The following is a 21,998-nucleotide window of genomic DNA, read 5'->3' as shown; positions in this document are numbered from 1 at the left end:
CGGGCTGGATTTCGCTATATAAGACATTTGTCCTGAGTGAACTGTGCTCTGTTTCATAAGCTGCATTTAGCAGAGCCAAGGCTGCGAGGGATGGGAATGCAGATGCTTGCACAAGGAAAATATAGTTAAAATGCCTGATCTTACATTGTATTTGTGCACTGTTGCACAACAACGGCCGCTCTGGACCACGCAGACGTTACAGGTGTTGGTGATGGCATCGGTAGCAAACAACAAAGCGCGAACGAATACGTTTTGATGTGCTCACCTTCCTGATTCGTTGAGGTGCCTGGTGCTTCCACAGAGATGCATGGAGCTTCTGATATAGAGTATAGGGCCTGTAATAGTACAGTAGTGTGTGCCTTTTTACCCAGCTGCCATGTTGCACTCTAAAGCAGCATCTCATGTCTGGCTACGACTATGCCTTTTGACAAGTTAACCTGTGCATGCACACTAGTTTTGAACCTTAAATATTGAATATATGACCACTAGCTATCTTGAACATCACGTGCAAGCAATGCGCTAATTACAGGCGCAAAAGAAGAACAAAAGATAAAGTAAGCATGGGATTGAGGAGGGTGGCGGCAAGAACAATGAATGACACTATCTTGAAAACTTTTTTTTGTCTAGGGACCTTACAAAATGCTGAGTTAAGGTGCCATCTGGTGGGTAGAAAGAGAGGGGTTGTATCGCATACTTTCTTTTTTGTAGAAAAGTCAACATCGGTGCCTACAGCTGGAATTTGTCGCTTTTGCGGGGCCCCTGGTGCAACTGGACTTCTCTCAGCAGGAGCCACTTGTGCAGACTGTCGGGTGAGGCATCCTAGCCGTACTGATTTAGTTATTCCTGTTGCACATGGATTCTAAGAGCATTGTTGCAGTACAAATAGCAAGGGCTCCAGAATTTTTTAATTTCTTGTGGGTAGTTGAAGGACTTGGGCCATTCAGGCGGCCTTGGAGCTGTGCTAAATCCCGATAAATCTATCTAAATAAGAAATCCTGAGCCCTTTATCATGAGCTGCTAACTTTTTTTTCAGGCATTCATATCGACTGTGTGCTGAAATAAGAGTATGCAAGTTGTGCATGCACTTGTTCACATTTCGAAAACTTCAAAACTTCTTGCTTCTCAGGTTAACTTGGATTGTAAATTATCCAATATTGATTTACTTTGTTAGTAAAAAGCACCTGTAAATAATAAATTATTAGTCCCAGCACAGACATGAGTTCGATTCTCTCTTGTAGGAGCATGCCACTAATGCCTGTTCGAAGACTCATCCTTGTGGTCACCTGTGCAATGGTATACGAGGCGAGACCGCCTGCCTGCCATGTCTCCATGGCTGTGGTGCTAGCAAAGGGCTGCGCCAAGATGCCGATGACATGTGCATGATCTGCTTCTCTGAGGCCCTCTCCTGCGCTCCAGCGGTTCAGGTGCGTCAATTTGTCTGCGGCTATGACTGCACAGTGTGCCCAAGCTGCTGTGGTCTCCTACAAAAATGGCACCTTATGCTTTTAGCAAAGTAAAAATGGCACATTATGCCTTTAGCCAAGTAGTGGCTATATCGGTCATCATTTGTGCAGTGTCAAGGACGTGAGCTACTACTTAGTGTTGTAGTTCATCTAGCCAAACCACTGATTCTGGTATGAGGCTTAGGCTACAGTCTGGCAACAACAGTTAAATTGGGCTGAAAGTGATGTTTCTGCGTGGTCAAGGATGCATAGTGGAACTAGATTCGTGGATAGTGCCTTCATTAGCATGTGTGACAAATGCATATAGTATGTTTGCTTCTCATGCCCCCCTCCCCCCCCTTCTGTTCTGTACGACACTATGAGTGTTTTATCTTATTTTGCTTTATCATAATCTGTGCTTCACATGGCTACACATCATTGCAGAGTCTATCCTGCTGTAAAATAAAAGGTTGATTGATTGATTGATTGATTGATTGATTGATCGATCGATCGATCGATCGATTCTGTATTGTAGTCTAGGTATCCCTGTCATCAATAACATGCTGCTAGTATTTGTTCCTTTTTTCTTAGTTTCACCCTCCAAGCTTCCATTGTGTAGTTGTTGTGTGCTTGCCTTTTGCAGCTCTCCTGTGGCCATGTTTTCCACTACCACTGCTGCAAGACTGTGCTATCACGAGGCTGGTCAGGACCAAGGATCACTTTTGGCTTCTCCCTCTGTCCCATTTGCAAGGTGAGCTTCACTGCTGCCACTTCACTCGTTGAAATGCACTGAAGTAGCTGCATGTTGCACCATGCTGTGGGAGTTAGTTTTGCCAGCATCTAAAAGAAGAAAAACGTCTGAGCTTGCCTCAAGACTCACTGCTACCTCTTAAATCTGAGAAATCTTATTACGGCAGTGGCACTGTCACCTAACAAGGCAACAGTAGCCAGATGTGTTTCATTCAATTGTGAATACCAATAGAGTACAACCAACAAGAAGAGTTGACATGGACTTTGGATGGGGCATCATCTGCCCTATCCAAAGCCCTTGTCAGCTCTCCTTGCTGCTCTGTCTTGTACTGTTACTCATTTTTGCACTCATGCCTTGCTACAGTGATCTTGTCGATCTGGTGATAATGCAGGGAGTATCACAGTGATTGCCATATTATAGCTTTTTCTCTTAGAGCAGACACAAATGCAAATGTACGCGTCTAATTTTCTCAGGAACCTTGTGTTTCAGATAAATTTGGTTCTGTCCTCGAGTCACTGTCACTGAAGTAAAGTACCCAGCCCACTCACATCGATATAATGACTTGACTGAAAGCTCTCAGCAGCTTAAGGATGGGCTCCATTGTGTGAATACCGGATCTGCTTGCGTAAAGCTTGCATTTTTTTTTCTGATTTTTTACTGGCTGCAGATCTTGCACGAGGCCGACTTATGGCTACTCACTAAAGTCTCAAACTGTACTCGTACTGCTATGCAGAGTATCGCAGCCGCTAGCAGCCAAATATGATCACATTTATTCAGTCATCCTTGTCACTTCGGCTGCCCTTGTCCTTTGATGAGCTCGCCTCATCGGCACTCTCCCAAAGCTGGTCGTTCTTCGCACCGTCCGTTACTGTTTGAAACTCCTGTCAACTTGAAACTCTTGACGAGTCTCAAACGAAACTGCGTGCCACCTGTTCAAAATCCATGCACACACTTCTTGCAGAGATGCCCCCTTAATGCGCCCGAAAGCATGAGGCAGCTAAGCCTGCTAAACAACATGCCTCAGCACAGCCGATAGAAGCATGCTATGCCACTTCATGATCGTGGTCCAGTAAGGTACAATGATGATGATATTATTGCAGAGTATTAATTAGTGTCATCGAGTAGCGACTTGTAAAAGTTGACCTGCATATGGGTGTGACCTCCGAGATTGCAATGGCACACCAGTGCACTCTCGGAGGCCCTCGTATGCTGGCATGTGCGTAACACTTAGCAAAACTTTATTTTACATATTCTTGTGCTCGAAAGGTGACCTGCTTACACGGGTAAATACGATAACACTAGGATATGTCACCAAACGATCTAAGGAAGGCAAGAAGCTTGTCAGGTGACTTCTCCACCCAAGAAGCCAGCACTTACGGAAGCGCATATGCACGCAAGCTCATGCACGAAAAAAAAAAAAAAGGAACACGGAGGAATTTCCTTATTAGTCAAGGGAGAATGCTAAGCAGAGAATACAAAGCAAAAAAGTGTGCAACTAGTGAGCACAGAACACACAATCTTCACATGTTGCATGTGGTGCTGCACTAATTAAGATTTAGGATTAAGAACTAGGATCCGTTATCCTCTTCTCTGCTATCCTGGGTATTAATGTGTATGTCTGCACTGGACCTAATGGTCTATTCCAGTATACCATTGGTGGCCACAGTTGTGGGAACAGAGCTTTTCACTAATTTAGTGCTGTCTTACCTCATCTCCAATCTTCTCAAAATGTTTCATCTAATTTCTCCTTTAAAAAAGCAGTAATATTCCTTGGTTTCAGTGACACTGTTTATCTGATGTGACACTGACACCAAGTGACACCAAATTCTCAAAGAGGTAAAAGGGAGAAGGATTGTTACTTCTACACTTCTTACCTTCTTTTTATTTTTCTCCAGGCCCCCATGGAGCATGCAGTGTTGAAGGATCTTCTGGAGCCTATTCGTGCACTCTTTGAGGATGTCAAGCGCAAAGCCCTTATGAGGCTGGAGTATGAAGGGCTGCACAGAGCTGAGGCCATCACGATACCTGGCGCTCGCTTTTACGACAACCCAGCTGGATTTGCTATGGAGCGCTACGCCTACTATGTTTGCTTCAAGTGCAAGAAGGTAAGTGGACTCCTATAAGTTGGTGATAGCTGAAATCTTCAGACTTAATATCGATGCCGCATTATTGGCACATACCCAGAAAGCCACTATCCAAGTGTATTGTCGAAGATATGACAATATGAGTATTGAAGTACTTGATGCATTTTAAGTTCAATAGTACAAAGGGCAGTTTGATAATATTTCAAGTATATGTGGTACCTATGAATGCATATTTCAATGAATGGATGCATCATACCCTTCTTGTGTTTATACGATTGTTGTAGACCATCTTTAAAAATATCAATAGGCTTGAGTTTATGTATACAAGGTATATTTAATGTTACAGGTTATGTTCCTCATTGTGTTATCGTAAAGATGACTCCTGTCATCTATATGACAACACAAAAATGACTACAGTTAAACCTCGATATAACAAACCTTAATATAATGAAATTCTTAATATAATAAACTACAGTCAAACACGGTTATATCGAACTTGCAAGAAAACGCTTATCAGTTCGATATAGGGCATAATTCGATATAAACCTGCTGAAGAATTGGGCGTTATAAAGGCACATACCATTTATAAACACACTTTATTGATGAAACTTGCTTAGTTTCGCATGAAATAGTCCTGTATTCTGCTTGGCAGTTTTGCTGCCTGTTTGCGTGTAGTTCTCCACATTGTCTAAATAGTCAGAGCAACTGAGGCCACAATCTCCCACATTCGTGCAGAAGCGCCGGACTAGTGCGAGTGCACCAATCACCACGGATGATGTCGGGAAAGGATCGTCGTTGCATTCCTCATTGTGCCCACTATCACTTGTGCTCAGTACGATGTCAGCAATGTAGTCTTCGTTTTCGGGGTCTCCCGTGGTTGCCACACCACCATTCGCACTCACAAACTAGTCAGCTGTTGATCTGTCAACGGCTTCCGAAAATTTTGACATCTCGTTCCAAACTTCAGTGACCCTGCCAATGGCTTCGTCGCACTCATCAAAATTTTCAGTCACCACCAAGCACGCGGAAGCCGGCACACCTGAAGCAATTTCGGATAAACAACTTGCACACGGCCGCCTCGCCGTCGCAGTGTGTAGTGTCAGGCACCACGCGCACCGGGTCGTGAGTTTGTCTGCTTGAAACCCTAATCTTCCCTTATTATTCCTTCAAGATCTTGCTGAGAGTGCTTCTCGGAATCTTGCACGCTGCAGCGATATCCGACTTCTCACCGCGTTCAACTTGATTCACGATTTCAAGCTTCACAGCCAAAGGCAAATATTGTTGCTTCCTGCTGTGCAATCACGGCAGCACTGCAGGAGAAGACCCACAAGGTGCAAACACTGTGAACCAGAAAAGCAGTGAGACCACTCGAACTTCCACCATCTTGCACGACGAGGGCACAAGAGCCTCTGATTGGTTGTCTGAGCAAGCACTGCGGGCAGGCCAGGATCCTTTTCTGCAGGAAGGTGTCGACAGCTCGCACAACCCAACGCCATAATAGTAGGCACAGCGGGTGCATAGAGCTGTGCCGCTGGATTTCCCCGCAGCCATGAGGGAAAGCCAACTTCTGGGGACACTTTTGCACTGCTTGATGTTCAATATATTGGGAATCACTGCTATTTTTGTTCTATGTAAACATAATTTTTGCTATATATACTCATTGTAACTACATATACCGCGTTCAGAAATTGTTCGATATACAGGATAATTCGATCTAAACGAATTCGATATAGTCTGGTTCGACTGTATTTACCTTTTTATAATTTCTTGTACGTACATTGAACACCATGTATTTAGAACCTCAATATAACAAAGTGTGCTTATACATCATTTCAATATAACGAAATTTCACTGCCACCTCGAAGGAATACTGAGACAATAAAGGGAAACTTTCACAGATGCAAATAGTCACATAATTTAATTACAAGGTATGGCTTGCAAATGAATGCAGCTCAAATCAAATCTGGCACTGCCAGACCAAAAGGGACTGCCAAAGCAGAACAGCATCATGTTTCGTATAAAGTCCAAACGTGATAAAATCCTATCATGCCTTGCGTGCTGTATGCTTTGGATGTAAGTGAAAGCATGCGAAGGTGAGTCGAGAAGGATGATGGCTTGATGAGTGCTGTCTTCCTGCGTGAGCAAGGAAAGGTGGGGCATGTTAGTGCACGTTTCTTATTTTAGCATGGCCTGGCTGCTCATGGCTGTCAGCGCAGCTGAGCGCATACATAGCCTACATACCCTGTTTTAGAGGTTATCTGTCACATGCGGAAGAGTGGGTGTGCCGACTTGGTTCGGCATCATGTGTGCTATCTTCCCATTATGCAACCTAGTGCTAGAGGTTGCACAATCTTGAGTTTCAGAGACATGTTGAAGCAAGAGGCAGACAAAGCACTTACTCCTCGCTGCTGGTGCTTTTCATGAAAGCGGCGTCCCTGTGCAGGCCATACTATCAGCTGCGGGCGTGGAGTGAAACTAGAAGCGTGGTTGGCGAACCACTGATCTGAAGATATTGTCAACACAACGTGAAACCGTGTCTTTCATCATCATCATCATCATCATCATAATATTTTATCTCCACTACGGGATTAAGGCCTCTCCCTGCGATCTCCAATCACCCCTATCCTGTGCCAACGAATTCCAACTTGCACCCACGCACGAATTTCCTCATTTTATCACCCTACCTAGTTCTCTGCCATCCTCAACTGCGCTTTCCTTCTCTTGGTATCCATTCTGTAACTCTAATGGCCCACCGATTTATCTCTCCTATGCATTACACTACCTGCCCAGCTCCAGCTTTTTTTTTTACTGTCGATTAGAATACCGTCTATCTCCATTTGCTCTTTGATCCACACTGCTCTCTTCCTGTCTGTTAACATTACGCCTAAGATTCTTCGTTCCATCGCTCTTTGCGCAGTCCTTAAAGGGACACTAAAGGCGAATATTAAGTCAAGCTAAAGTGATAGATTAGTGCTTGAGAATCTCTAAGGCGTCAATATTATCTCGAACAGGGCCTTTATAACCAAAAAACTGAGGTAAATGCAGGACATAATTAGAGGCTCCCCCCCGGGGCACTTGCCCGATGACAAAAGCACTCCTCAGTTAACTTCTGTCACTAGCACTCAACCACTCATTGCAAAAAAATGTTGTTGTAGTGTATTACGAGACGAAATAAAGTGCTACTTATCCAGTTCTATATCATTTTTAGAAAAGAGAACTCATTGAAATTACCCTTGACAACTATGCGGGTGGACGAAAGGTTTCGTTTTCGCTTGACCCTGCGCCGCCCACGCTTTCACATTTCAGTAGTTTCATTATCGCATGTTGCTGCGCTGGTTTTGCTGGCTCACCAAACTCGCAGAAACTGCAAGTAGCAGAGAATTCAACTTACAGGTTATGTCGCGGAATGCCCGAACGGTCTACGCCACTTTACGAAAAAGCAGCTGCAGCGGCGAATCCACCGCTCTGTCTTGGCTCGGTGCCGCCGTCTGTCGGGCGCCGTTTTACTCACCGAAGGCTTCAAAGGGCGGTGATGATGCATGCAATGTCACCACTCCCTCGGTTGGGGAGCGGGAGATTTGAATTTCGAAAAAGGTATTTGGTCCTTTCAGATGCTATTCTCTCATAAACTAAGTCCTTTCTTGGCACTAAACAAGCGTTGAGAGGTTTCTGGAATGATATTTTAACAGTCCACGTCAACTCATTATTTGCCTTTAGTGTCCCTTCAACTTGTTCTTGAGCTTCTTTGTCAGTCTCCAAGTTTCTGCCCCATATGTTAGCACCGGTAGAATGCATTGATTCTTTCTTTCTTTTCCATGACAGTGGTCAACTTTCAGTCAGGATCTGGCAATGTGTGCCATATGCGCTCCAACGCATTTTTATTCTTCTGTAAATTTCCTTTTCATGATCAGGGTCCCATTGGACTCCTAAATTAAACATAATTCATTTCTCTCATTCAAGTTTGCTCTTTCTCGATCGCTCGCTAATTAAGAAAATCTTGCGGCTCATTCCATGTAAGAAAAATCAATCAGCAACTATACTTTAGTTGCATAAAATGTCGCATTTTAGTATAGCATAATTTCAACATTACAAAGCAAATTGCCAATTTTATCAACATCGTTATATCAAAGTTTAGCTGTACTTGTGCAGCCACGGTAACTTTACTGAATTTTTGCACCCCCGGACACGGACAGGGTCCAAGGCATTCGTGCTTGCCTGCGGGCTTGCTTGTGTTTGTGCATGCACAGGCATATGTCAGCACCTTTAGTGATGAAATGCACAAAATGTTGGGATGCATTGCTTTTTCAGGCTTATTATGGTGGTGAAGTACGGTGTGACATCGAGGCAGGCCCAGTGGATGAATACAACCCAGCTGAACTTGTCTGCGGCGGCTGTTCTGACATCTCAAGGGCACAGGTACAGCCAATTCAGCAATTGCCACCTTTGCTAGATTTTGTGGCAATTTACACGTCGAGAAAAAATTTGTTTCTGTCTCATTGTTTTGGTATTGTAGCAGCAAGGATGCATATGGAAAAAACATAACTTGATAGCTGAGTACAAATACTAAAAGGCACACTTCGTTCACATTTCATTCTGACATATTGTCACAAGGTGAGAGGTGTTTTATTTAGAAGGTTCGGCACTAAATCACTGGGTGAAGTGAGGCCACCAGACAATGGCACAGTCTTTGTCTTCCTTCTCTTCCACCAATCCTTTGCCTTTTATTTGTGTGTACAGATGTGCCATTACATTGCTCTTCACACCGATGAAGCCTGCTGGGCAAGTCAGGTGGCCTCATGCTGAATGTATGGTTTGAGCCTGGAGACATACATTACTTGAGGTCAGGCAGAACATTGGTGGTGAGGCATGCTATGGTATAGTTCACCTCGCTGAGGCAGTCCAGTATCGCAAAAGGGTCACCATAATGTGCCAAAAGCTTTGTGTACAGACCATGCTTCTGTACTGGGGTCCTCAACCAGACCAAGTTACCAGCAACAGGTGATTGTCGCTGGTAACTGGTAACTGGTGTCGACAGGTAGCGGCTGTCTGTCTTGCCTTTGGTGACCCCTGCAAAGCTATCACGCGTAGACGAGCAAGCCTATGAGCCCAATTTGGCATGACAGAGTGTCTCGGAAATGGAATGATCGTCAGTAGTCGACGAAGGAAGGATGGTGTGTCCAGTACAATGAAGCGGGTGCGCATACAGAAGAAAGAATGGGCTGCAGCAAGTCGTCTCATGCCTCACAGTGTTGAAAGAGTATGTCATAAATGGGAGAATCTCATCCCAATTCCTATAATCTGATGTGACATACATTGCAAGCATGTTGGTAAGCATTCGGTTGTCAAGCTCTGCAAATCCATTTGTTTGGGGATGGTATGGTGTCGAATGTTGGAAGGTAGAAGCGCACAAGCATAGCAGCTCTTCCACAACATCTGCGGTGAACTGGCGCCCACGATCACTGATTATCACTTGAGGTGGACCATGCCGAAGGATGATGGAGAGAAGCAAGAAAAAAAGAGACTGCAGCAGCAGTGGCAGTAGGGATGGCTGTTGTCTCACAGTAATGGCTATGGTAGTCAACACACAGGGCTACTATGTAGTGGTTATCTGCGGAGGACTGCAGGAATGGGCCAAAAACTTAACACCATGTTGCTCAACGGGGAGCTTGGAGGCAGCACAGGCTGAAGTTGACCGGCGGGAGCTTTGTTCGGATGTTTATGATGCTGACACGTTGTGCAGCTGGCAACATACTGTTTGGTAGCCTGATGCATTTTCAGCCAATAAAAGCATTCTTTAGCCCAGTACAAAATCTGCACTGATCCTAAGTTGCCTGAGGTGGAGTCATCGTACATGACACATAGAACTGAAGAGCATGGGCTTTCCGGGACCACCAATAGTAGGGGTGCACCAATTGTAGTGTAGTTCTCTTTATATAGTAAGCCATCGCGAATACAAAAATGGCGTGCTAGTGTAGAATTTCAGATTGTGGTAAAGCACGGCTGTAAACTCGGGTCCTTCAGCTACTCGGCATTGAATGCATCATTGTTGGGAAAAACAGGTGCCAGGGAAGTGAGGTAGTGGTTTAAGTTGTCAATGTCACAGTCTCTGGAACCAAGTGGCATCTTTGAAAGGCAGTAAACGTCAGCATGGTGCTGCCCGGTCTTGTAGGATACAGTGGATCCATACTCCTAAAGTATAAGGGCCTGGCACACAAATCGACCAGATGGATCACGCAAGTTCACAAGCCAACAGCGTGAGTGGTGGTTTATGACACAGAGTGAGTGGTGGTCCATGACAACTGTGAAGTGTTGGCCGTACAAGTATGAATGAAACCTCTGAACTGCAAAGGTTACGACAAGACATTCCTGTTCGGTCATAGTGTAATTACTTGCTGGCTTGCTGAGTGAGCGGCTGGTGTAAGAAATAACATGTTCTCTGCCACCACAGCGTTCGGCCAGTACAACTCCAATGCCCACACCACTAGCATCTGTATGAATTTCTGTTGGTGCAGAATGGTCAAAGTGTCAGAGAGTAGGTTGTGACATCAAAAGAAACTTAAACTAGCGAAAAGAGGCATTGCACCTGGCAGTACAATAAAGGAGTACCTCGTTTCTAGAAGACGTGTCAATGGGTAAGCAATGGCAGTAAACCAATGATGAATGTGGTTAAAGTAAGAACACAGTCCCAAGAAAGCGCACAGCTCCTTCACAGACCATGGTACTTGAAAGGCTTTGCCGACTTCAGTATTCTGTGAATCAGGTCGGAGGCCATCTTTATCCACAAGATGACCTAATACTGATGCTTGCCGCTCATCGAAATTACACTTCTTTCAGTTAGGAATTTGTCCAGCGTTCTTGATGCAGGTGAGGACAACATCGAAGTGCTGACTGTGTTCACTAAGTGTGCAACTGAAAATCGCAACGTCATCAAAGTAGCACATGCAAATCTCTCACTTTAGGCTACACGAAATTATATCCTTAAAGCGCTCAAAGCTTGCGGGGGCATTGCACAGCCCTAACGGCATGACATTGAACTCAGTCCATCTAGAGTCATGAAGGCCGTTTTCTCTTCCTACCATCTTGTAACAATATTTAAGAGAAAAATGACTGTACATCTTGTTCTGGTTTATTTCTTTCATATCACGCATTAGTCCACTTTTTCTAGTTTTTCGGGTGTCAGTCAGTTGGCCGAAGTTTTTAGCTTTATTTTTTTCAATGGTGTCGTGGTGATCAGGTGGTGTCAACATCACCTGGAATATGCATGCCTATTCTTTGATGTAGTTGGCCAGTATACTGCACGTTTGCTGCTTGCTTACACAGTGGTGCTGAATATTGATGGTCAGGGTCTTTGAAGATACACCTGCTAACAGTAATAGCACCGGTGTCGCCATTTGGTGCCTGCAGATGTGCCCCAAGCACGGGACAGACTTCCTGGAATACAAATGTCGTTACTGCTGCTCAGTGGCAGTGTTCTTCTGCTTTGGCACCACCCACTTTTGCAACGCCTGCCACGACGACTTTCAGCGGGTGGCCAACCTGCCCAAGCAGGAGCTGCCACGCTGCCCTGCTGGTAATGCACCACTTTTTTCCTATTTGAAGAGGGAGGGAGCTGCGAGGATGGAGGTAGAGTTACGTAATGTATATGTTGCCATGGGAAGCAGAGTTAGGCATTTGCATTCTATTCACCATTTGCGGTAATGGGGTTCAAGCAGAAACCATGTGGCGGCGAGAAGCTGCACTAGGACATGGTTAACAAAGTTAGCAATGGCAGCCCCACCGTGTCATTGCAGTTTGGTGCCTACATTTAGACCAATGCCCAGGCAACTGCATCTGCAATTTAACCGTTAATTGTCTTGTTTTGTTCTTTCAGTGCAAAGATTCAATGGTAAAAAAAAATTTGTGTGTGTATGTATTTTGTACTCATTCAAGATTGCCGATTAGAATATGTTTCGGCAGATGGTGTCACCATGCTGTGCGCAGCAAAGGATCTTGTATTAGTTGATGTATTGGCACATGAAATGGGATATTTCTATTCGTGTCACAAATAAAACGGGTCAACCATGCATCTTGACCACAATCATTGGTGTCACAACAAGCTTGGTTCCTAAAAAAGTGACATGTGGCTTTCCCTCACCGCCTTAGTTCAACTTGCACGCTAGATGGCAGGCCTCCACACAGCTGCAACTCCTCTCCCTGTGGGATCATATACAGTATCTATAGTGAGGGGACAGGTAGAGGGGCCCTGTCTATGCGTCATGTTGGTAGCCGAGTGCAAAAGATGTCACTTTTCATTTCTCATTTAAAAACTCTCTCTCAGTCTAGCAGCATTAGCAATGCTGTCAAGAGTTGCTAATGTTGGACTCATAAACTGTGCATCGACCACACGCAGGCTTGCCATGCTAACACAGTCTAGCGTAGAGCAGAGTTGTGGAGTGGAGGCCTTCATTCCATTTCCACACCATTTCAGAATTGGAGGTCCCCGTAATTGCACTCCTTTTCACTCCTCAGAATAGTGAAAGTTGGACCATTCCCACTTCTGGAGTGACTGAGCCTGTTCTTTCCATTTCTCCAATTTTAATAAATGAACCGCTTTATCTATAATTGTTTACTACTTGCACCTGTGTGCCTAGCCACAAAAAATTTTTGGAGTCTTGACGACGTAAGAAATACTATTGTGTACAATTTTTTCACACAACGACAAAGACACTTTGTGGCCTTTTAACTCTTCAGGGCGTTGTTGCTTGTAATCTCTCTAATTATTAATAGTTCGATAAAGCAAAGTACAAAATAGTCTTACACCATGTTACCCATATAGTGGATGAGCTCACATACTTGAGGAAAGAGCAGGCAAGCAAAATCAAGATGGTGGCCATCAAGGAGAAAGGTGCTGTCGCAGTAAATGAGTTCAGAGCCGACGGAATTGCTGAAATATGCTGTCTTTTCTTGTTTCACATTTACTGGCATATTATCGGGCTCTACTTTCCAGCACACCTCTCCGACTGCCTTTTATGGCCCCTACTGGGTACTCTACAGTGGGCGAAAAAAACATGGCGCACTTGCGGAATCTCCGTAGATTCATGCAGGGTGCAACCTTTCCAACGTGGCCATTTTTGGCCTGCATCTCTTTATCCTATAGGCCAAGGCATGCTCTTGCTAAATCGAATTCTTGGCAACATGACTTCTTAACTATATGTTCAGTTCATTAAAACTAAGACATTAACTCACTGCTCTTCACCAGTGTAAAAAAAAAAATTTTCCAGGTCATCAAAATGATAAAATGTCTAGTGTACCATATTGTTTAGTTATAACTGTTGTGGCAGAGTCAGTCATATATAGGTATGTCCTGAAAGAGCAGACTTGAGTAATAATTGAGAAATGCAATAAATTGACCTAGTAGGTCTAGTTTAGCCTAATTTGCAAATTTGGCAGTTTTGTAGTCTCGCTTAAAATCAACATTTAGCACTTTAGGACTAGTGTGTCTATTCCATTCTAACTCAATTCAGGAATCTTGGGCCCCTATTTCATTTCCATTCTATCTGCCAGGCAGGTGCCATTATACCCTTCCTGTTCCATTCTTGGTGTTTGAAAATGCGAAAAATTATTCCAGAATCATTGCAGAGGCAACTTTGGTGTAGAGTAGATGGGGTAGTATGAGTTGCAGTTGTAAAAAAGGAAATGATGGAATGTACACATATATCTGATATAACCTTGATATAACGAAATTCTCTATATAAATGAGTGTTTAACCTTTTATAACTTATTGTCTATAGAACACTATGTATTTTAAACCTCAATAGTATAACAAAGTGCATTTTTACACAATTTCAATATAACGAAATTTCACTGCCGCCATAAAGGAATACTGAGGCAATAAATGGAAACTTCCATGCGGACGCAGATGGTCAAATGGTTGAATTATATGCTGCTGCTCGCGAATTCACATCTGAACTTGCATTCCCCATGACCAAGAGCGGCCAAAGTGGAACAGCATCATGTTATGTATAAAGTCTAAGTGCAATAAGATCCAATCTGGTCCCGCGCACTGTATGCTTTAGGTCAAGTGAAAGCTTGCAAGGGTGCACTAAGTAGCATGTTGGCTTCATGAGTGCTGTCTTTTTGCGTCTTCCCACGCGAGCAAGGGGAAAGAGGGAGGGGAGCGAGGTTGCAGTAACACATCCAAGCGCATGCGAAGGAGCCGGCAAGCTGGTCGGCCTGCATTTCCTTTATCTCCTTTTCTAGCTAAACCATGACTGTGAATCGCTGTCAGCATGCACGCAGCCCACACGCCCTGTTTCAGAGGTAATCCTTGGCGTGTGCGAAGAGTGGGCATGCTTAGATGGTGTGGCGTTATGTGTGATGTCTTCCTGCACCTTAACATCTGGAGGTTGCATAATCTTGAGTGTTGATGACGTGTTGAAGCGAAAGGCAGATGAAATGTTCGCTCCCCACTGCCGGCACTTTTCATGATAGGGTTGTCCCACGGTGGTCGACACTGTGCATCACGAGGGTGGAGTTGGCTCAAAAGTCTAGCTGGCTTCGCTTCATACCCCTAATGTGAAATGTTGTCAACACAGCATGAAACTGCATCTTTCATCACCGACTCAAATGTAACAAGATAAATATTTTTCTCATCCAAATTTGCTTTTTCCGATTGCCCAATAATTAAAAGATTTTGCAACCTTTTCCATATAAGCAAAATTCATTGGCGACTGTACTTAATTGCATAAGAGTTTTGGATTTCCATATAATGAGCTTTGTATATAATGAAGCAAATTGCCAATTTTTTCTACTTCGTTAAATCACCCGCCGTGGTTGCTTAGTGGCTATGGTGTTGGGCTGCTAAGCACAAGGTCGCGGGATAAAATCCCGGCATCAACGACCACATTTCTCTGAAGGCGAAATGCAAAAACACGCGTGTACTTAGATTTAGGTGCACATTGAAGAACCCCAGGTTGTCGAAATTTCTGAAGTCCCCCACTACAGCGTGCCTCATAATCAGATCATGGTTTCGTTAGATCGAGGTTTAACTGTTCATGGCAGAATGCCACTAACCAATTTCACGAAAATTAACACCATGGTCTGACCTTTCTCTTCCTTCTTTCATACTGTCTTGTCCACTATTATTTTCTTACATCTGCAGTTCCTCATGCTGGTTAAGTTCACAAGCAGCAATCCATACTTGTTTTATCATTGTCATGTTTATTGCAAGTTACAACTATATGAAGAAAACAAACAATGAAGCCAGAGAAAGCATAGGGGAAATCACTTGTTATGCCGCATAGAAATGTAGAAATACTAAGGAAAATGGAAACGAAACTGGACAAAAAGACAACTTGCTGCAGCTGGGAGCAGAATTCGCACCTTCTGGATTGCCCCTTCTGTGCTTTACAAATTAAGCTACCGTAGTGGCAATCCTCCCATCCCTTTTCTTCAGTATTTGTGTATGTGCACAAGGGTGGCAGTGGTTGTCCTAGCCAGCGCAGCTCACGGCCTTGGTAGTGGATGTGGAACATCCTTTTAATCACATGCTTCACATAGTATATGTGAGCTTAGGAGCAGGCGACTGGCCAATAAACCTTCGTACATTACCTCATGGCATCAACATTACCAAACTTGAGGACCTTGCTATGCAATGAGTGAAAAGTAGGTTCAGCTCCTACCGGCAGCTAGGTGTTTTTCGTCTGCTTTCATATCTCTCTTCCTTATTATTGCTTCATTTCATCGAAACTTAATTAATTTCCTCTGTGCTTTCTCTTGTTTCATTGTTGGTCTCCTTCATGTGGGTAAAACTAACAAAATATTAAACCCCCTCAGATCCCCTCATTCCTATTGCATAGTGCACATATGTCACACTTTTAATGTGTGAGGCCACACACGCACAAAATTTTTTGAAGATCAGAATTTTCTTTCTGAATAAGCATGCTTTACCTTAGCCAACTATTTAAAGTGCAAAGCTGGTCTATTTAATCTTTTGGCAGGTAATTTTTATCATAAAATGTGTCAGAAGGGCTAGTTGCACCAGCAATGATAAGTAACTAATAAATTGCTGAATTGAGTAGCTAGTGTGGGATCTATGCAATGAACTAGGACAAATGTAATGTGATAAATATTTAGGAAGTAATGTTTGAAAAACTAAGCAAAGAGAAAAAAATTTCAATTTAGACCACATTTATTTGCAAAATGAGTAGTACATTTAAAAATCCTTTATCAATTTATTTTGTCCTAGTTCGTTGCACACATCTCTATGTGAGGAATGAATGTACAAAATTTCATTTTAAAATATGAATTCAGAAATAAGTTATCAATATTTATGTAACACCAGATGTAGCAAAATCTTGTTCTGAAAAAAAAAATGTAAGCAAATGTTTTAAACAATAATAAACATGTCAAAAACAGCACATAGGGCTTTGTAGCCACTTTTAGAGTTTTTAAAAGAACAACAAATGCACAACTAAATACAAAAATACCCATTAATGTTACAGAAAACATAAAATGAAAAAAGTGTTTTGAATATATAAAAGAAACAATACTGATTTTCGGAATTAATGCAACATGGTTTAAGTTTTACAATATGAGGGTATCGGTTGGGAAATTTGCTGTAACTGTCGAACTAACCACAATAAGAAGATAACTTATTTTGCAGCATGTTTTTTAATGTTTGGGCATGCATAAGATGTAAAAAAATCGAAAATAAATCTTGTGAAAAAAAATTTACTTTTGAATGTGGCCTCCTACCTTAACCTGATGTGTTTGTCATAATTTTTTGTTAGACAAGGTTGGATACCGGTACGCTTTGGTTAGAATTCTATAGATGAAATGCTTGTGCGCTGTGATATCAAATAATGTCATACTAACAGTGTCATGGTTTCAGCAAGCAGAGACACGAGCACTTCATAAAAAGAAATGCACAGGACAATGCTGGACTTACAACTGAAGTTACAACTGCACCCAAATAAACATAAAATTTGAGCAATAATACGGTAAATTTCTCCACCGCAGGCATAGTATAGACATAAAACATGAAAACTTGTGTAGTGGAGCAGGCTACGTCACTTAGGTAGCCATACTTTATAGGCTGTACAGCTATCATTTGCGCTGTCTGAAGAGTCCTGCACATGCGAAGAGACTACTTGTTTGCTCCTAATGCTTCATTTGTGCTTTTAATAAGCAGTGCTTCATAACATACTACGTAATGACAGGACATCGCCAATTTTAAGAATACTGGGATATGAATATTGTTTTATAATAATAGTGATCATGGCTATTAATTATTTGAAAAGTATTCAATATTCGATTCGGTCTCGAAGATCACTATTCACCCACCCCTATCACAGCACACAAACATTTCACCTTCAGAATTTCCTTCCCATCATCAAGAATCTCCTTCTGCCTACAGAATTCCAGCCAATGACGATCACTCACATGTAATTGTGCACCCAACTTTCTTATGTAGTAAGCTTTGCATATCTCTCTTTCCAGTCTATTGTGCTTTCTAAATCAGCATGTTGGGCATACAATTATGTGTGGGTGAACCTACGGTCCATCTGACCAATAAGGAACATGAATTTATAAATCTAACTCTAAAGGTACCATGCTAAGCATGTGTTGAGGGCCTGGGGGAGGTGTTATCTATGTTGTTTTGCTTCCTCTTTTATGCATGCGTGGCAGCGATCTACAGAATTTGTTCGCGTTAAACTTCAGTTGTAATTCCAGCATTGTCCTGTGCATTTCTTTTAAGTGCTCACATCTCTACCTGCTGGAACCATCATACTGTCATCATGCACCAAATGGCCCAGAAAACCACCCTACTCAATGTCATACCTACTAGTTATCAAAGATGTACCTATTGGACAAATGGTTAAATGACATTGTGAAGGAGTGTTTCTAATTTCTTAACATAAGATTGTTTGGATTACCATAGAGAGAGACTGAGGAACACAGAAGAAAAGGCAAGGTGGTCAAAAGGGAATAGGTTTGGGCTTGTTGGTTATTCATCGTGATACAATTAACACAGTGCAGTAAGGATTGTGACCATGTCATGGACGAGGGATGAGGTGGTCAGCTGGACATGCTCTGTTTGGTGCCCTGCACTGGGGAGGAAATGGCACGGAAAGAGGTTATGCTAAGTGTTTTGTAGCAACAATACGAATGTAGTATTCTAAAAAATGCACATACTATGCTACATCTCATGCACTTTTGGGTTTCATTTTTAGTAGCAACTTATCCGTGGACATTAGTAGAGAGAATATAGTAGTGGAAAAGTAAAAAATACCTTGTCAAATTGATTGAAACAGTGCTGTGGAACAGTCAAGGAGAGGGTAGTAAGTTGCAGTGACTTGATAGGTGAAGATCCTGTCCTGCAAGCTACAAGATATACTGCTGCTAACAAACAACGATTCTTTTGCAGGAAGAGAATTGAGCAAGGCCTTCCTTCTATGGCACCTGCTGCCACAGCTCACTCCTATTATTGTGATGCACTGGCAGGAAAGCCTGTGGTCATTTGTATTCTAGTGTTAATGCAGCATGGATGTGTGTGTTAACTGTGCCATCAAGAACTCGAACTTCTGACCATATTGTATTTTGGTGAGCGTCATGTGCTGCCTGCAGCACTCTCTGTACAAGAGTGACTCATTGTTCCTTTACTTCACTTAAGCACACACCCTTGGCTCAAATTATCCCATACTCAATAATGTTTGAATCTTCTTTCATAGCACCAATTTCTCAAAATGCCTATCGCTTCTAATGGATGAAATTTATGTTATTGAATAGCACAATCACACAAAGTTGAACTGACTGGAGCCTCAAAACTGGGTGTTTTATGTAGATTAACCAAGCTTTCTAAATAAAAAAAGTGAATCATCATAGGTGATTGAGACCAGCAACATATTGTTCTTCACAGTCGTCCTTGGTTATTCAGGGTATTTTTTGGAGTTTGATTAGTTAACTAATTAGAAAAAGCACTTGTGCAAATTTTTATATAGTCACTTCAGGGCATATGTTTGGTCAAGGAAGTTGTTGAGTGGGCTCAGAAACACCTGATGAAGATGTGTTGATGACATTATGTTTTACGTGGTGGTTTCTTCTGGGCTGTGAAGAAGGGCCACAAAATATGAATAAATAAAGAAAGGTGTCACTGTACAATTTTGCATCTCTTTTGCAGTGCTCTGAGCCTTATTTCCAAAGAAATAAACTTGCATGCCCGTCATAAAGGAAGCTAACAAGTGTGTTTCGATCCACTGTCAGTACTGGCTATGTTGGACCATGGCAGATTTTCATCTTTGCAACTGTGGTACTTACGTGATTGTTTAGTTGCTAAGGCCAATCGCTTCTATTTACAATTGGACTTGCAGCCTTCGTTCTTTGGAAACATGATTGAGAGCACTGCAAACCAGGTGCACAGCAATGTCATTTTTTCCCATATTTCGTCAGCTTTCTTCAGAACCCAAAAAGAAGACTCATGCAAAGGATAGCATCATGAAAACAATTTTGTTAGATGTTTTTGACCATGCTTTACAAATTTTCCATCAAACATATGCCATAAAATTTCTATTTAAAAAATTGCCATAATTGAACTTGGCCTAACTAATTGAACTTCAAAAAATACTCTGGGTAACTAAGGACAGCTATGAACAATACGCCATGACCTCGATTGCCCAAAATGTACTTTTCTTGACGCTTGGTTCAAGCTATGTGATACACCTGGGATACCTGAGAAAGTGTGCCATGTACCATAATGTACCGTGTTTGTTCTAATTAAGGCAAGGTTCTTTTACTAGGATCCTTAGTCTCAAAGTAATTCCCTCCCACTCACCTCGCATGTAACCTACATCAAGAATTCAAACAAATTTAACAGTAAAGGCAACATGCGGGTTATATGCGAATTTTGTTTTGAGGCTTGACTTCAGGGCAAAATTCGTATATAACCAGCACTGATTATTGTAATTATTCCTGTGGCTTCTGATTATTCAGTATTTTGGGCAATCCCTGCCGAGTCTGAATAATCCGTCGGCTACTCTATATATTGCCTGATACTAGTGTACGTACGTAATCCGACTGTACCCTTGTCTTATAATTGTGTCCGCCTTATAATTGAATAAATACAGTATTATTGGGTTCAGGAAATTGCATTTGGGCTTTGCATATTGATCTTTCTCTAGTTCCATTCCTTAAAATGCAAAGCTACCTATTACTATGAAAATGGTTTCCTCTGAGCTAATTGGTACATCATTACTGTACCACACAACCTACGATTACAGACAGGGCAGAAGAAAAAGGTACGACAATAAATGGCTGCCATGTGTAGTCGCGAGTTCTTTTTGTAGTGTCCATTATTTTGGTCTGTGTGCTACAGTAGTCTGTTGCATGAATTATTGTTTTGTGTATTCCTACACACAGGTCTACCTGTGTTTCATTAGCCTTCCTAATGTATGATTAATATAGTACAAGTAGTGCTACTGCACACATCGGCAAAGCCTAACGTTTTTGGAACCTATGCTGCTAAACACTCTGCAGGCTAAATGTTCGACATGCCTGATTGATAGTTCTTAAAAGTTTCTTTTTGCACGACTAGGCACTTGACGGAAATTTGATGGACTCTGTGCAGGACCCAAGGCCAAGCAACTCGAAGGAGAAGAGTGCCCTCTTCACATCAAGCACCCGCCTACGGGTGAAGAATTTGCCCTGGGATGTGGAGTGTGTCGAAATACACACACTTTCTAGGAAACATGTGATCTAAGGAACACTTATCTCATTGAGGCTTTGTTCCTTTTTTTTCTGGTCATGTATTATATATGAAAATAATATGCAAGGTTATGCATTGCCGGCCTACTTGTGCATTGCTTCTTGACTGAGCACACTCGGGGGGCCAAGTTCTCAGCTGATCACTTTTCAGAATAAGTTGCTTCTTGAGTGCATTTACTGGCTAGACCAGGAGAAGTGGATGTTATGAAAAAATGTTGTAGCTGAGCCACATTCTCAGTTAGTTCATTACCTTCATTTTTTTATTTAAATTGTACCATTGCCAAGCACATTTAAAAGATGGAAAGACGAAACTTTCTGATGTTGGCAAATGCTGTTAGCTACAGTGAGACATCTCACCATATGTAATGCAGAAGCAGAAGTATTGACGTAAGTTGTTGCCTTAACTTTTATGGTATGGATGAGTGCGAATACACATGCAAAAATTGGCAGCTTTTCCTTCATGTGCTAGCAGGTGACTGATGAAAGTATGAATACACCATTACACTATGAGTATGGCTTACAGGAAACACTTTCATTTTTGTGGGCACCATCACAGGTCCCTCCCTTTTGTCATTGTATTTTATATTTCCATTGCACCATCATCAATAAACAGAACACCTCTTTATAGTTGGTAACAAATGAGGCTTTGTTGGGGCATTAGATTAAGGGCATTATTCTGGTCAGCATTTACCATGAAAAGGAGAATTTCCACTGACACACTGTGAAATTTTTTAAACAGAACCTAAAAGGACCAGAAGTGCTTCTTCTGCTTATTAGAAGTTTCATTCACTGAAAAACAGTGCTCAAACACTAAGAGTACCATGTTTTCAATAGTGATAAGCTTTAATCAGTTTAGAGAGTGGCTAGACTCACCATTTAAAGCCCTAATTGGACTCGGACCACATGTAGTATCTAGCATCTAGCCTGTTTCATCCACACCATGCAAAAGCTCAGGTCACAGAGGCAAACTTTTATCCTCTC

The 21,998-nt window shown here is 42.4% G+C and overlaps 1 protein-coding gene across 1 annotated transcript in view; it reads left to right on the top strand.

The window, feature by feature from the left end:
- hiw (MYC binding protein highwire) overlaps positions 1-21,104 on the top strand; it is a 287,002-nt gene extending 265,898 nt beyond the window's left edge. Inside the window, exons 72-78 of the mRNA XM_065451052.2 lie at positions 709-809; positions 1,239-1,424; positions 2,086-2,193; positions 4,089-4,298; positions 8,586-8,693; positions 11,682-11,847; positions 20,881-21,104. Coding sequence (XP_065307124.2) covers positions 709-809; positions 1,239-1,424; positions 2,086-2,193; positions 4,089-4,298; positions 8,586-8,693; positions 11,682-11,847; positions 20,881-20,996 — 995 coding nt within the window. The 3' untranslated portion in view covers positions 20,997-21,104. The remainder of the gene's footprint in view (positions 1-708; positions 810-1,238; positions 1,425-2,085; positions 2,194-4,088; positions 4,299-8,585; positions 8,694-11,681; positions 11,848-20,880) is intronic.
- Positions 21,105-21,998: the final 894 nt, after the last annotated feature.

This window comes from Dermacentor albipictus, chromosome 3, assembly GCF_038994185.2.
Source record: "Dermacentor albipictus isolate Rhodes 1998 colony chromosome 3, USDA_Dalb.pri_finalv2, whole genome shotgun sequence".
Classification (NCBI taxonomy): domain Eukaryota; kingdom Metazoa; phylum Arthropoda; class Arachnida; order Ixodida; family Ixodidae; genus Dermacentor; species Dermacentor albipictus.
This window is presented reverse-complemented; position numbering and strand designations above follow the sequence as displayed.